The sequence below is a fragment of the Meleagris gallopavo genome, chromosome 4, assembly GCF_905368555.1.
Source record: "Meleagris gallopavo chromosome 4, MGAL_WU_HG_1.1, whole genome shotgun sequence".
NCBI lineage: Eukaryota > Metazoa > Chordata > Aves > Galliformes > Phasianidae > Meleagris > Meleagris gallopavo.
This window is the reverse complement of record NC_139407.1, coordinates 64,184,356-64,198,517: the sequence shown is the minus strand read 5'-3', so window position 1 is coordinate 64,198,517 and position 14,162 is coordinate 64,184,356. Positions and strand designations below refer to the sequence as shown.

Sequence of the window (14,162 nt, the reverse complement as noted above, 5' to 3'; positions counted from 1 at the left end):
GGTATCTACTTCTTTGCTTACAGACAACAGAATTGGGAAGTTACCCTTGGGGCTTATGAGCAACAAACTGGTGGAAAATACCATTTACCATTTTCACTTGTGTGGTGGCATACTTGGCTTCTTTGACAGTCAGCCCCTTTTGGAATGGAGGCCCTAGGAACATTTCATATTGAAAAAGCAAGAACTGGTACATTAGGGCCCAGTTCATTTGTTGGAACATAGGACAAGATGTAATGTAAATAGTAAAACTGCACTGGTTTTGGTTAATTCGTGTGATGGCATGACAAATCTTTGTCATCACTGAACTGAAAGCTTTTCATCTTTTCCTTTTTGAATGTGGATAACAGAATATATAGTAATGAACATCAAATGGTTTAGAGAAAAATATGTATAATCATAGTATTATATGTCTTATTTCTGTTACTATGCTTTATGTAAAATACTTTAGAAAGGTTAACAGGTACTTCTATTTAGTGTTTACAGTATTTTAGCTACTTGGTTACAACTAACTGTTGTTTTCCTTTTTGGAGCAGATATCAAAGTGCACGAGAATGAAGACAATACTGCTGTACTAAACAGTGTTGTGGATGCTCACAAACTCGTCACAAATAAGTTCTTGCCTTCCGTGCAGTCCTGGATTCAGGTGGGGTAAAGACCTGATTTCTTCACTTCCTATGAAAAGATGGACTAGGTGCTGGGAGGCTTGAGAGAGAGGAAAGAAATTAAGGTTGAAAGTAACATTGGTGCAAATAGAAAAGAAGGTTGCTGGTTCTGTAGGGATGGACAGAAGGAGACTGCAGGGGCTACAGAGGTTGTTTGATGGCTCAGTGCTTGGTGTGCTGCCTGCAGACACATTTAAAAAGAAAAAAAAAAAAAGTAGGCATCTAAGAAAATACAGCTTCTTCACAAAGTATTTAAGTAAAACTTAGTATGTTTTTATCAGACATGTCTGCATCTGAACACTGCCTTTTCTGCCAGTTGATATTTGCAGGAGCCTCATGCAGAAAATATGGCCTCCCAGAGGGCATCATTAGGGGATGTTTATAGCAACTGCTCATTTTTTATTCATCTTCAATGGTTGCTTTTAGGTCTTAAATTCTACTTGGGGAAAGAAGTGCGCTGACTAATTGTTACATGTAAAATAAAAGAATTTGTGACATTTTTCCACTACCTCAAGAGAAACAACAAATAAACAAATGCTTTTTGACTCAGGTGATAGAAAAAGAATAAGAATGTAGATTTTTTTTTGCTTTGCAGTTATTTACCCGAGCAGGAATAAACGACGATCGGTTGAGATGTGCCATTGATCTTAAGAATAAACTGGAGGCTGCTCTGAGGAAATACAAGGAAATGAACATTACTTTTAAAGAGAGAAAAAGAAAAGTGGTGAGTTTTTGAAACTTCAGTGTTACTAGAGAGGACTGTTAGTAATACTTGGCTACTTGGCTTGTATACAGAAATGCACTCTCTTTTAAACCTCATTCTGGCAAACTTTTCAATGCAGGTTTAATTGATTCACAAATTCATCTGTAATGTCAGCTAAAGAAGTTGAGCTGAGAACCTACTATAGTCAGGAGCTGTTATTAGGCAAGACCACGTAAGGTAGCACTGTTGTTTTTTTGGATAGCATTGGTTAAGGTTGGTTGGATAAGGTTAGGCTTGGATTTTATTTACTCTTATTTGTTATGTCCTCATCTTCCATTGTGCAGATACATATTTCTCAGGCAACGCTGTATAGCTGTTGTTCTCTCACGATACACGGAACTTTGCTAGTGTCTACAATTATAAAAGCAGCATTTCTGCTTTGTAGTGTTTACTCCCTATAGTAGGCAAGTAGCATGACTAAGGACATCTTGAAAGAATTAGTTGTTTTATAAAGCTTTAAAGTGTCAGACGATGATAGATTCTGGGGAACAGGCAAAGCTAATGAATAAATGGAGGCTGGAAGATCAAATGCTTTACTCACATCCGAAAAAGAAGTCTATATCATATTTACAGATCTAAAGCAAAGCTGCACGATGCTCCTTTCTGCTGCTTGGAATCCAGCTAAATTACTGTAGGGTTGGTTTAACACACAAATAATGTTTTGATCCAGGGTCCATGGTTTATGACTGGATTGTAAGAATTTGATCCAGATGTTATACCTTGGATTAAACTGTAGTAGCCTGGTTTAGCCATGACTGAGTGTTGCAGACTTTGCTTTCCTTGTGCAAATGAAGCCTTATTAAGATTAATTGGGTTCATCATCTTACTACTACTAACGTACCACGTCAGTCAAAAATGCCAACTATGAATGGAAAGTACTGTAAGACTGTCTTGTCAGGGTTATTTTTTCCCCTCAGTGAAATATGCGTGCTACCTTAATGCAACCAGCTATGAAGGAATCCAGACATCTGCTGTCATTCCTGCCATTTGCTTGACAGGACTTCATTTGCTGTACCTCTGCGTGGAATATTGGTTGCAATATTTCTTGCAAGATATAAAGGACGTTCAAGCCTTGCTTTTTGTGTGTGTGTGTGTGTGTGTGTGTGTGTGTGTGTGTATATCTACATGTGTATGTGTTTAAAGTGGTATGTTACCACTTCTGGAGATTGATCAATGCTATCTATGTAGGTTTGAAAGATAATAAATTGTACCATTACAACAGCAGAAATAAAGGAGAATGTAAAGCAGTGCTCACAAAGAGTACATTCAGAATGAAGCAGTGGTTATTGAGGTATTAACTTATGCGCTGAAAATTACATGTAATTGGTTTTTTTTCTTTCCCAGTGGAAAATACCCAAATTTCATTTTAGTGCTGATTTAATTTAATTTATAATCTGAACAAAGACAGCACAGAGTTGTAGAATGAAATTGTTTAAATTGTCTTTTCATCACGTGATAATTGAGTTGTTTGCAACTTAAAAACATGGTAAAGGAAGAGACTGATAGAAACGTTGTTGTTTATTTTCTTCTTAGACTGTGATTATTAGCTCCCAATCTGTCAAGTATTTGCGTGCAAGCATATGAAATATTACACTCAGCTCCTACTTAATCCAGCGTTGTTACTTACATTACATATTGCTCCTTCTGGCTGCATGTTCTTGTGTTACTGGAACTGTAGTTCTTGCTGTGCTGTGCTTCTGCTGTACTCCGTATTTTTAGATGCAAGTGAAGAAGCACTGTTGGCAGAGCGCTGGCTCGCAGCCATCCTAGCCTGGCAGAGCTTGGTGCTTCACCAATGTGATTTGTTAACTTGTGAAGTCAGTGAGTGCTGTAGACCTGCACGTGTGTAGAGATGCACGTTTAGAAATGAAGGGGAGCGTTTTATAAGCAGGGACAGAAGCAAGCAGATGAAATGTCTGAGTGCAGAGGGTCCCGTGTTAATTGTCTGGTTTGCAGTTGCTCTGTAATAACTCTGTTTTGATACGGTATCAGTTTTCCTGGTAACTGCTGATTGCAAGTACATATGAGCAAGTTCACTACTGGACAACAAATCTTGGAGTATAATTATGATGCTGCACCACAGGCAGGCCTCATCTTCAGTGAGAAAGTGGTTTTGTTTTATCAGAAAGTATAAAACAGATCAAGAGGGACTTGGGAAGTTGGCTGCGGACCTGGGCTTGCTCAGTCTCCTCAGATCTTGCTTTCTGATTTGTGTTCAGTCTTTGCCTTACTTTTCATTTCTTGTACCATACATTCTTTCTGTTCTGTCCCTGCTTGTGCTAGAATGCCTTCTTGGGTTTAGTTTGAAGGGAGTGGCAGAGAAAGGCATTTCCCACTCTCATCTTGAGATCAAGGAAGTTGATGAGTGCAGGGTTTTTGTGAGAGATTCCTTTTGTCTCTGGAAAAAATATGAAGCCCCACAGCTTTGCAAACTATGAGGTATCTTTTTGTAATTTTTATGGAACTTCTCTTCTATGAAGTCATTTGTAGGAAAGCACAGAACTTCATGCAGAGAAATGCTCTGGCTTGAAATAGATCATCGTGACATGTGGATGTTGCCACCTTTTTCTGTTCTTGTGCAGGAAGCCTGAATTGTAGAAAGAGAGCTTTTAAAGCCTGCCAACACAAGTGGACAATGGCATTCTTCTGTTCATACCTTTCAGGAGCTGTGGGAGGAGATGGAAAAGAACAACAAAGTTATCCATTGACTGTCTAGAATCATAGAATCACCAATGTTGGAAAAGACCTCCAATATCATCCAGTCCAACTGCCCACCTATCACCAGTATTTCCCACCAAACCGTGCCCCTCAGTACAACATCTAAACTGTTTTTTCTTGAACAACCCCAAGGTTGGTGACTCCACCACCTCCCTGGGCAGCCTGTTCCAGTGCCTGACCACTCTTTCAGAGAAGTTGCTCTTCCTAATGTCTAACCTGAACCTGTCCTGGTGCAACTTGAGGCCATCCCCTATCAATGGTTACACAGGAGAAGAGGCTGACCCCCACTTTGCTGCAGCCTCCCTTCAAGTAGTTGCAGAGCAATATGGTCTCCCCTGAGCCTCCTCCGGACTGAACAGTCCCAGTTCCCTCAGCCAGTCCTCATAAGAGGAAACAAATCCATTGCAGCAGATTTTCTAAATGTTCTTTCCCATTGCTGTGCCTCCAGAAGTCATCAACACATTTCTTCCTGAATTACTGTTTTTCATAGAGGCTGGGAGGTGGACAGACAGTGGCAGTCTCAATGTATTGATCAAAGGCAAATGAGTTTTTGTGTGCTTACAGAGGTCCTATTTATCATAGCAAAATATTTATTTAGGGCATGAATCAGGTGTTCACTTCTACCAGGAAATGTGTTTTGAAAATATAAACCAGAGTTTTGAAATCTGATTTTCTGTGAATATGAGTTTTAGCTGAAGCTGGGGAAAGAGCACAGAAGCGATAAAAGCCTTTTGTTTTGCAGTACCTGGATGCCTGGACATACTGCTTTCTCAATGCCTGTTCAGGATAATCTCAATGTCCAGTAGAGGGAGTGCACACTGCATGATCAACATTTTTCCCTACACTATTCCCTGCCCTTTATCCAAAGCCAGCCATCATCTCAGCCCGTGTGTCCAGGTGAACTTAAGAGCAGAACACTAGAGACACTTTGAGTTACTTCTTGACTATTTAAATGAATTATTGTAGAAGAACAATTGTACAATTGTAATTATTGGCTGAGATTGGTATTTTAATAGAAATGCCTTTTTCTCAAGGTTTAATTCTTCTGTTGGAATAACTTGCTGGTGGCTAAAATGTTCATTGAATTTTATTTTCCCTGATTAGAGATAGTTTTATTTCTTAATACCTTCTCCCTTTGTTCTTACAATTCTAAACTTTTTTTTTTTCTTTCTAGTGTTTGATTTGCAGCTGATTAGATACAAAAGGTCTTCTAATTTTAACAGTTATTTAGAGCACAAGTGCATCATTTAAAACACGCACAGTACTTTTCATTTACATGACTTACATAAGGAATTTTCCATATGGACAATATTTGAAGTTCTCACATAATTAATAGAAATGTAGCTCAGCTCATTGGCTATGTTTTGTACACGAGAGTATATTTATCTCTTATGTAATTGCCTTTGGGAAGCCATAAAGGTTTAATACTTAAGCTGACTGAAACAACCAGATAGAAGCTAGTAGGCAATACGATGTGAGAAACATCCTGCTCTTCTCTCCATCAGCAGTGTGGTAATACACCAGGCCTATTATACTGTGTATTTTTAATTTCAACTCATACTAACAACCAGGAATACATAATCTTTCATTAACTGTCTTCATTACTTTTTGTTTCACCTGTGCTTATCTTCAGTCAAATCTAAATGTACGCTTGGATCTTGATTTATTCATGTACTTAACTTTATTCATGTGAAACATCTGGTTGGATTCAGTAATGTCATTAATGATTAGATTGGGAGGAGGCTGTTCTTGTGTAGTCCAGTACCTGATCAGAGCCCTAAACCCTACTGCAATACGGTTGAAAGAACAACGTCAGAAAATTTTTACAAATATTGTCTCCAAATTAAATATTTCATGCTCATAGTTTGCTCTCAAAATATTTTACTATGCAATAAGATTGAATTTTTACTACGTAATCAATTAAGCCATGAGCTCTACCAATTGATCACAAAACCATTGCTGCTTTTTTTTTTTCTCCCGTATCTTCAACTACAGCTTGGCTTTTTCTCAGTGCTAATGAGTTATTTCTTTGTAATCATTTTATAACTTTATGAACAGCTCTTCTTTAAGTCTGTCTTTTAGTTGGATTGAAGGCAAAGGCTATTTCCTCGTTCTGTAGCCACAGAGAATCTGCTGCTTTCTTCCTGCCTTCCAGCTTTGTGTTACAGCTTCTTGTGCTCAACCCTCATTTTTTTTCTCTTCATTTTATAGAAGCTGCTTCTGAGGAGTTACTGTTGTTCTCCCCACATGATGCCTTTAAATTGCACACAAAATCGCTACCTCTTAACAAAGTGTCCCTTTGAAGAATCAGAAATGTTTAATGTTGAGGTTGAATAACTTGGATGTTTGTTTTTATGTTCTACGTAGCTTAAGAGAACTCTAGGAATATTTGATAGTTAAATCAGTTTCACAGCTGAAGATTATATGCAGAATACACCTAAAGATTGTAAAATCAGCATTACACCTGAGCCCAAATATGTGTATTTCAGCATGTTCTGTGTTCAGAATAAAGTTTTAGTAATGTTTGTATGGTCTAAGTAGTACACCAGACAGCACTTCTCATTTTTTGTTTAGCTAATATTTATCTTAAGAGCCAAGCCAACAGTAGCTGTGAAAGTAAACACAGAATATTCAGATTCCTCTTCCATCTTCCCTCAATTTCACCTTCAGACGATATCTATTTCTATGTATGAAATGTCTTTCTCAATCTCTTCTTAGCAAAAAGGCTTGTTCTGTTTTCTTGAGCCTTACTGGGATATAGGTGTGATGTAAAACACTGTAAACTTAACTCTCCAAATATTCCTTTCCTGTTTAGGAGTTTAATCAGCTAGTTTATTGCTCTGCTTTTTTTTCGTTCTCTTTCCTAGAACTGAATTGCTGTGTTATATTTTCTGCTTTACAGTAGCTGTGCAGCCTGCTGCTGTTAGGAAGTTATTAAAAATATCTTGTTATGCAGATCTAGTCATGAATTCTTGAAGTTGTCACTGTGGTGACCTCTGATCCCTATCTGATTCGCAGGTCGCACAATGCAATTTGGAGCTCTTCTAATAGAGTGTAAAATAAAGTAGGGGGTCTATATCATCAAGTTAACCCTTATGCTAAGTGTTTAAGTTTTCCAGGCTGAAGGGTCATCTCCCTTGATTCATCTTTCAATATTGAACAATGTATGTTCAGATATAAATTTGCTTCCTGCTTTTTATCTGTCCTACTTTACAAAGGGAAACTGTGCGTTGAAGTGAATAGAATGTGTTTGTGAAGTTCAGTAAAGGTGCATTGCTGAATATGTTTGTTTATTTTAAAAAAAGGGGAAAAATCTAGGCTTGGAACACTAGTGAATTTATTGTAGTAACTCACTTAAATCTAGCTGATGCAGTAACACTGAAATAAAAATGCTTATGTCAGTGACATCTTTGTGCCTAGAATCTACTATTGGGAATATACATAACAGACATTATCTATGTCTTGCATGGACTATTTTACTGACTTGTTGCCTGTAATAAATTAGGTTTGTTTATTTCAGGTTTATTCATCTGTAAGAAATACAAAATCCGAAAAAACTTTTAACAAATACGTAGTTAAAACGTGATCCTTGAAATAAGCTGTGATTTAGTTACTGCTGCTGTGTGTGTGTGCAGACTGCATAACAAAATGTAGGCACGTATATACATTGGTGGTGGATACCAAGGCTTAGCAGCATGACTTTGATCCTGTCAAAGCAATAGGTGGTAATCTGTCAAATGTATATATATATATATATATATATATATATATATTTATTTATTGCATCTTTACTACTTAGCTTTTATCATGTGTAGTCCTCTGAGTAAAGGACTCAATAAAGGGATTGAATAATTCAAAACATTACTTAAAATATTATATTCTTCATCATTTTATAAAGAGCTTGGACTAGCTGAAAAGCACTGGTAGAAGTTTTTCTTTGGAGTGAAGAAGAAGCAGGTGTTTTTGCTTTCCCTTTGAGATGTCAGGCCACAAGGCAAGTTTTTGGTCCAGGAATGAGTATGGTTGGTCCTGTACCTCACTGCTATGGCCTTTAATAATGGCTTTGAACAATATTGCCTACACCTGCATGCAGGGAGCAGCATATATAGAGGAAAATACCTAGCTAGAAAGGGAAAGGGTGGAGCTGATAAAGCACAGTGTTTGTTAAAGGTAATGCTGTAACCTTGACAGTGGCTGTATGGCAGCTGCTTTCTTGACAAAATAGAGAGTTCTCCTGCATCTTACAATCTCTGCTGTCTACATATGTTGCTGTCTGAATATAGATCCTAAAAAAGATTTCTTGTCACTTGGTTTATGGATTCTACAGCTTTGTTGGCTTCATCACGCTTCGGTCTTCAAACCTGCAAACCTTTCCCTTTATGTTAAGATGAATGAAGACCTCTAGGCACTTTGGAGAGTTTCTTTACTCACAGAAAGTCACGAGGTAGCAATAAACCAAGTTTGGTTTTTGAGACACAGGTAAGGTGAATAACACTATTTTACGCTTTCCTTTTCTTTTGTTAAATTTCATCCGTTCCATAACTCTGAAATAGTTGCAAATGAAATTCTGCCAGGTATTTCTTGCATTATACAGTTAGCAAATCCGCTTCTTAGCAGGTAGCTCTATCCAGGTTGCTGTTTTACTATTTGTGGGAGCCGAACAGGAAAACAGCTTATATATTCTGGTGGTTTTTCACTTGGCTAAAAGTTGGTTTAAACTTGAACAGCAGTTGTAAGGGGCTGTCCTGTTTCCATTTCCACCTGTGATGGTTCCCAGTGCCTCCCTTGTTCTGGGAGTAGAGCTGCTGTTGTGGCAGGTACCTGAACTGACTGGAACCTAATCCAGGAAAAAGGATTTTTCTACCGATACCCTGAGATTAAAACCGTTCCCTTCTAACTGAATAAATCAGGTATTGAACGTGTAATTATGGAGTTCAGTCTTTACTTAATCAGAGAACTTGGAAACTGATGGAGTGAGATATTATTAGCTCATCTCCCAGTGTGAATGATAAACTGGATGGAAAAAAAAAAACAACAGGAAATTATTTGAGAAAAGAAGAGAGAGCTCCAGGGTGACCCGATAGCAGCCATGCAGTATCTAAAGGGGGGATGTGAAAAGTAAGGAGACAAACTCTTTAGCAGGGTCTGTGCTGATAGGACCAGGAAAAATTATTTCAAACTTAAAGTACATTTAGGTTGGATGTAAGGGAAAGGTCTTTTACAGTGAGGGCGGTGAGGCACTGGCACAGGTTGCCCAGAGATGTGCTGGATGCCCCATCCCTGAGACTTTCAAGGCGAGGCTGGATCAGAGCCTGGGCAACCTGATCTAACTGTGATGTCCCTGTTCAGTGCAGGGGAGTTGCACTAGATGACCTTTAAAGGTTCCTTCCAACTGTAAGGATTCTATGATTGTGTGATTCTATGAAATACTGTAGTGTTTGTGTATGTGTACGTATGCTTACTGTGCAATAAGATGTAGTGCCTGAAGTAACTACAGTAACCACACTGTGGAGATGCATTCCAGTGCTTTGGAAAGTATGGTTTATTTCATCAAAACATTCAAAGGACCAATGTGCACCACAATCAGTTGCTTCTGATACTATGGATGAAACATAGGTATCAAATGTAGGTGGTCAGCAGTGATTTTGTTAGGGGGCTTATTTATTTATTTTTTTTACATTGAAGAACTTTATTAACTTTAATAATGAAAGATAGCAGACGTCTGTTTAAGCTCTGGAACTGATGAAAGGAAAGCTGTTAGGGGTTCTTTGGTAGTTGAAGTAAAACTTTTACACTTACCTTGAATGGAGTATTTCTTCTATGAAAATCCAGTATTATGCAAGAGATTTCTGCTTTTCTACTAAAGGCTTTGGTGATTGCTAGAAGTCTGAGTAGTGGGGTACAAAATACATTTGAGGATGTATCTTCAGTGGTTACTGCTAAAGAAGTACTGAACTTGCTTTGCAATATCTTCTTGAGATAATGGGGTTAAATGCACCTGTTTATCAGAGTAACTGTTGTTCTCTGTGAAACTCTAAATTGCATATAGGTGGACTTATTTCTCAAAAATGATTCGTTAAGAACAAAGGACTTGCACCTTGAGATCTACTGGTATTTTCTAAATAAATTTGCGTGGGTCTTTCTTAAAATCCAAAAGCTTGTCTTCTAGGAACCAGAAACACAGTAATGATAGAGGTTTTGTGCAGTGTGCATCACCACTATTGTTCATTCAGTGTCATAGAATGGTTTGGGTTGGAAGAGACATTAAAACCCACCCAGCCCCAACCTCCTGCCATGGACTGGTTGCCCCCCACCAGCTCAGGCTGCCCAAGACCCATCCAACCTGGCCTTGAGCACCTCCAGCTATGGGGCTGAGCATCCTATGCCAGGGCCTCATCTGTACCACTCCAACAGCTCTGTGTACTTCTTGTGTTAGGACCCATGTCTAAGCTCTGTTTAACACTGGCCAGAATAAGAAGGCTTTGATACAAGTCTTGAGTGACCCCCAAGCTTGCACCACTAGGACAGTGATAATGCTCACAGGCTATTGCTAGCATACTGTGCTCTACAGAAAATCTGCTTTGCTGGATAGTTCTTACTGCTGAAGCAATTTGCAGCAATCCACACCAGTTCAGCACTGACTTCTTGGGCTCAAACCTTTAAGCATTTCTGCTAACTTCTGGAAATTATGAAATAATGTAAAATGTTCATTCTAGAATAAAAGTCAGGTTGTCCCAGTAGCCTATGTGCTGTTGAGCAATTACAAGTAAAATGAACAGTGATGCTTTTATTGGTAGACATAAAATGTCATTTGCCTGGACCACATATCTTGATTTGTAGTCATATAGATCTGAATTTATGCTCAAATCATGGAGCAGAATGGAGGGATTGTGTGTGGGTGTCCCTATAAATATAACTCTTTTGTGTTTCATTCAGGAAAAACTCAAGCACAATTCTGAAATCTGGCATTTTGACAGCATTTCTTTACTTTTTACTTTTCATTCTATATTGGATAATATGAAAGGATAGAAAAGAAAGAGGAACTTTTAAATGTCCTTCTGTGCAGCTTACGTTGTTTGATTATTCAATTTCTATTGCTGGTACTGAATAAATTATTCTTATGCACTCTGTGTTTGGTTGCATAGAATATCCCCAAATTTCATTTCAGATGACTGAAGTATGTTTTGTGTTGTGGTCAAATAAAAAATGTACTTGCTTAAGGTTGCCCCTTTAGCTGGGCTCCGTGGTGATAAATATTCTGATTCCCTAACCCGAAATCTTCTGCCTCTAGAAAAATATTTAGTTGGCTTTGAGTAGGTGCACATGAGATATTGGCATGGTGGAATAATTTGCAAGATCTTCCAGTGAGGGTATTAGCATATAAATAGCAGATGCAATGACGACCATCACAGCTGAGTACATTTAATTTTTAGTTTATAAGATAGAATGGGTTTTTAAATGCATAGCCATCAAGCCTGCTGAAAGACAAATGAAGTTTAGAGTTCACTTGTCTGAGGATGCCTTACATCATTTTTTTTTTTTTTTAAAAAGGGAAACAGACACGCATAAAACTGAACAAAAGTGATTTCTTGGGTGAAAAGTGAGATTGCAAACCAAGTTAATTACACCATGCCAAATTTATTTAATGGTCCCAGCTGTAGTTTGCAAGTGGTGTTTTAGTAAGTAGAGATAGGCCTTCTTCATGTGCTATTTTTTCTTTTTCTAAAATAATTAGTGAATGCTGAACATCTTCTCCTATAAACTGATTGCATTGTATTTCAGTCATTTTATTGCTTAATTTAATTATGATTGCAGAGGCTCAGAGTTTTTAAATCCTCTTAATAGAAAGTAACAATCAATTTGTATAAAACTGGGAAGAGGACCAAAGACTTTCCCTTGCGTATTTCAATGTGATATATGGTGGGTGAAGATTTTGTGTTGTTTTAATTAATTTATTTCTATATTATTGCAGGGGAATTGGACTAGTTGGCTCTCAGAAGTCTCTTCAACTCTAAGGATTCTATGATTCTTTTATGTAGATGTATAACTAGTTGGGATGACTGAGCAAGGCTTTAACTGGATCTGTGGTTGTGCTGAGCTACACTAACCACTGGGCTCTTGGAATGATAACTCCAAAGGAGAAGATAGGATTGCATTTCTGGTGACATACCATATCTGTTTTCAGTTGTTTTGTTTCTTTTTTTTTTTTGTTTAGGTGGAGGTTGGATAGGAAACGTCTGTGATTTTTCAAGTTTTTCAATGAGTTAGGGAACAAATGGCTTGATTGTGCTTGTCTTGCTGGAGAAGTCACCACTATTTTAAATTTTTAATGAAAATTTGGAGAATTGTGGAACACGGTAACTGGTTGCAATGAAAATAATGTATGCGTTTCTGTGTTTCATTTTTTGTTTGTTTTACTGTATTCTCATCAGTTTCAAATCAGTTCAGCCCCAAAATTTGCAAAGTGCCCAGCTAAATCCTGTTTCCTTGCACAGAGATGTATCTACTCAGGAATACTACTGCTTTGTCCCTGTGGGTGCAGATCAGTTTAACACTGAGCTGAAAATCTTCCCATCAGACTTGGTAAGCAGTAGACGTGCATGCAGCCTCTGATGTGTGGGAATCTGTTTGGTCTTCCATCAGCTGACCATCCTGTACAGGGAAAGCATTAGTTCACCTCTCTTCCGAGCGGCTCAGCTAAGTTAGGGACTTCCTTTGGGACTTCCTTTGTGTCACCTGGTAATTGAAATGGATTTGAGAACAGGATATTTTTCCCCACATTCCTTAACAGCTTGTTTATTAACAACTAGTTGCATGGCTGCGTAGAGTTGTTCAGTTCTGTGTACTGCAAGAAAGCTTTGCCTTCTAGTATTTATCACTTGAGCTTATACTTTACGCTTCTTCTTGTATAGAACGCTACAAATGGTGCAGTATTTGTTTTTATCAGTCTTGTTTTTCACTTTTGTGAGTGCCTAACCACTCATTTCTAAAGGATTGTAACTTACTCATTCTGCCACACATTGTCTTAAATATGTATTTTAATAGTTGGTAATTCATGGCAATTGCCTGAAAAGCTTATCTATACTGGGGAAGTGGATAACAAATGGCTGAACTTTCAAACAGCAGCTGTAGAGTTTGCTGTGGAACTTTGTTCATGGTTGAAAAGTGGAATTGGAGGAAGAAAAAAAAACGTTTCTGACCAATGCTGTTGCCCATACACTTTCCTCCTTTCTGTGTAAAGGGAATGGAACAAAACAGTATCAGTGGGATGGCTATGAACTACTGCTGGAGTGCCATAAATTGAGATGGAACTAGCCACTGCCACTGAGCGACTTCTTGAGTCTCCACTGGTGATGACTTTTATATTTGAGAGCAAAAAAGATAAATAAGTTGTCTTGTTAAAGATGTTATCAAAATAAAGATTTTATGTCTGTTTGAATTAAAAAGCGGACTTAATTCCTGCAAGTTAGCTAAGCAGTTAATTTTGGTTGGTTTTTTTTTTTTTTTTTTACAGGAAATCTAAATTTAATAGGATACCCCAGTGAAATTCAAGGGTGTGAACAATAAGCATAATATTTTATGAAAATGACCCCCATATTTAAAATCTGGCATTATATGTTATGCATTGTAGCACCAAGTCCACATCTACCTTTTAGAAAATTAAAACACATAAATTCTGTTTAGTGTTTGATATGCAGTGCACTAGCTGAAAGCCATAATGCCCCTAAAACCTTGGGTTGCTTTTCACCTTTCATAAATTCCTGGGTAGATTCTATACAAAAAATAATTTTCAGCTCCGTGGCTCATTGTTATTCAAACTTGATTGATCGTCGTCATTTACTCAGTGAGGAAGTTAAGTGCTCCTGTCATTTCCGCAGAGTATAATTGGGACGTTTCACAGGTCAGCGGCAGTGACAGGTTTCCCTTTTGATTAGTGTTAGACTGATAACAAAAATTACAGTTTCCTATGATTAATGTTTTCCATAGTACTCAAATGCACAGTTCATGGATTATACCTA

General features: G+C 37.9%; 1 protein-coding gene across 1 annotated transcript in view; it reads left to right on the top strand.

Moving 5' to 3' along the window:
* UVSSA (UV stimulated scaffold protein A) overlaps positions 1-14,162 on the top strand; it is a 49,536-nt gene that overhangs the window by 5,950 nt on the left and 29,424 nt on the right. Inside the window, exons 5-6 of the mRNA XM_085223645.1 lie at positions 534-643; positions 1,258-1,386. Of these exons, the coding sequence (XP_085079771.1) occupies positions 534-643; positions 1,258-1,386 (239 nt within the window). The remainder of the gene's footprint in view (positions 1-533; positions 644-1,257; positions 1,387-14,162) is intronic.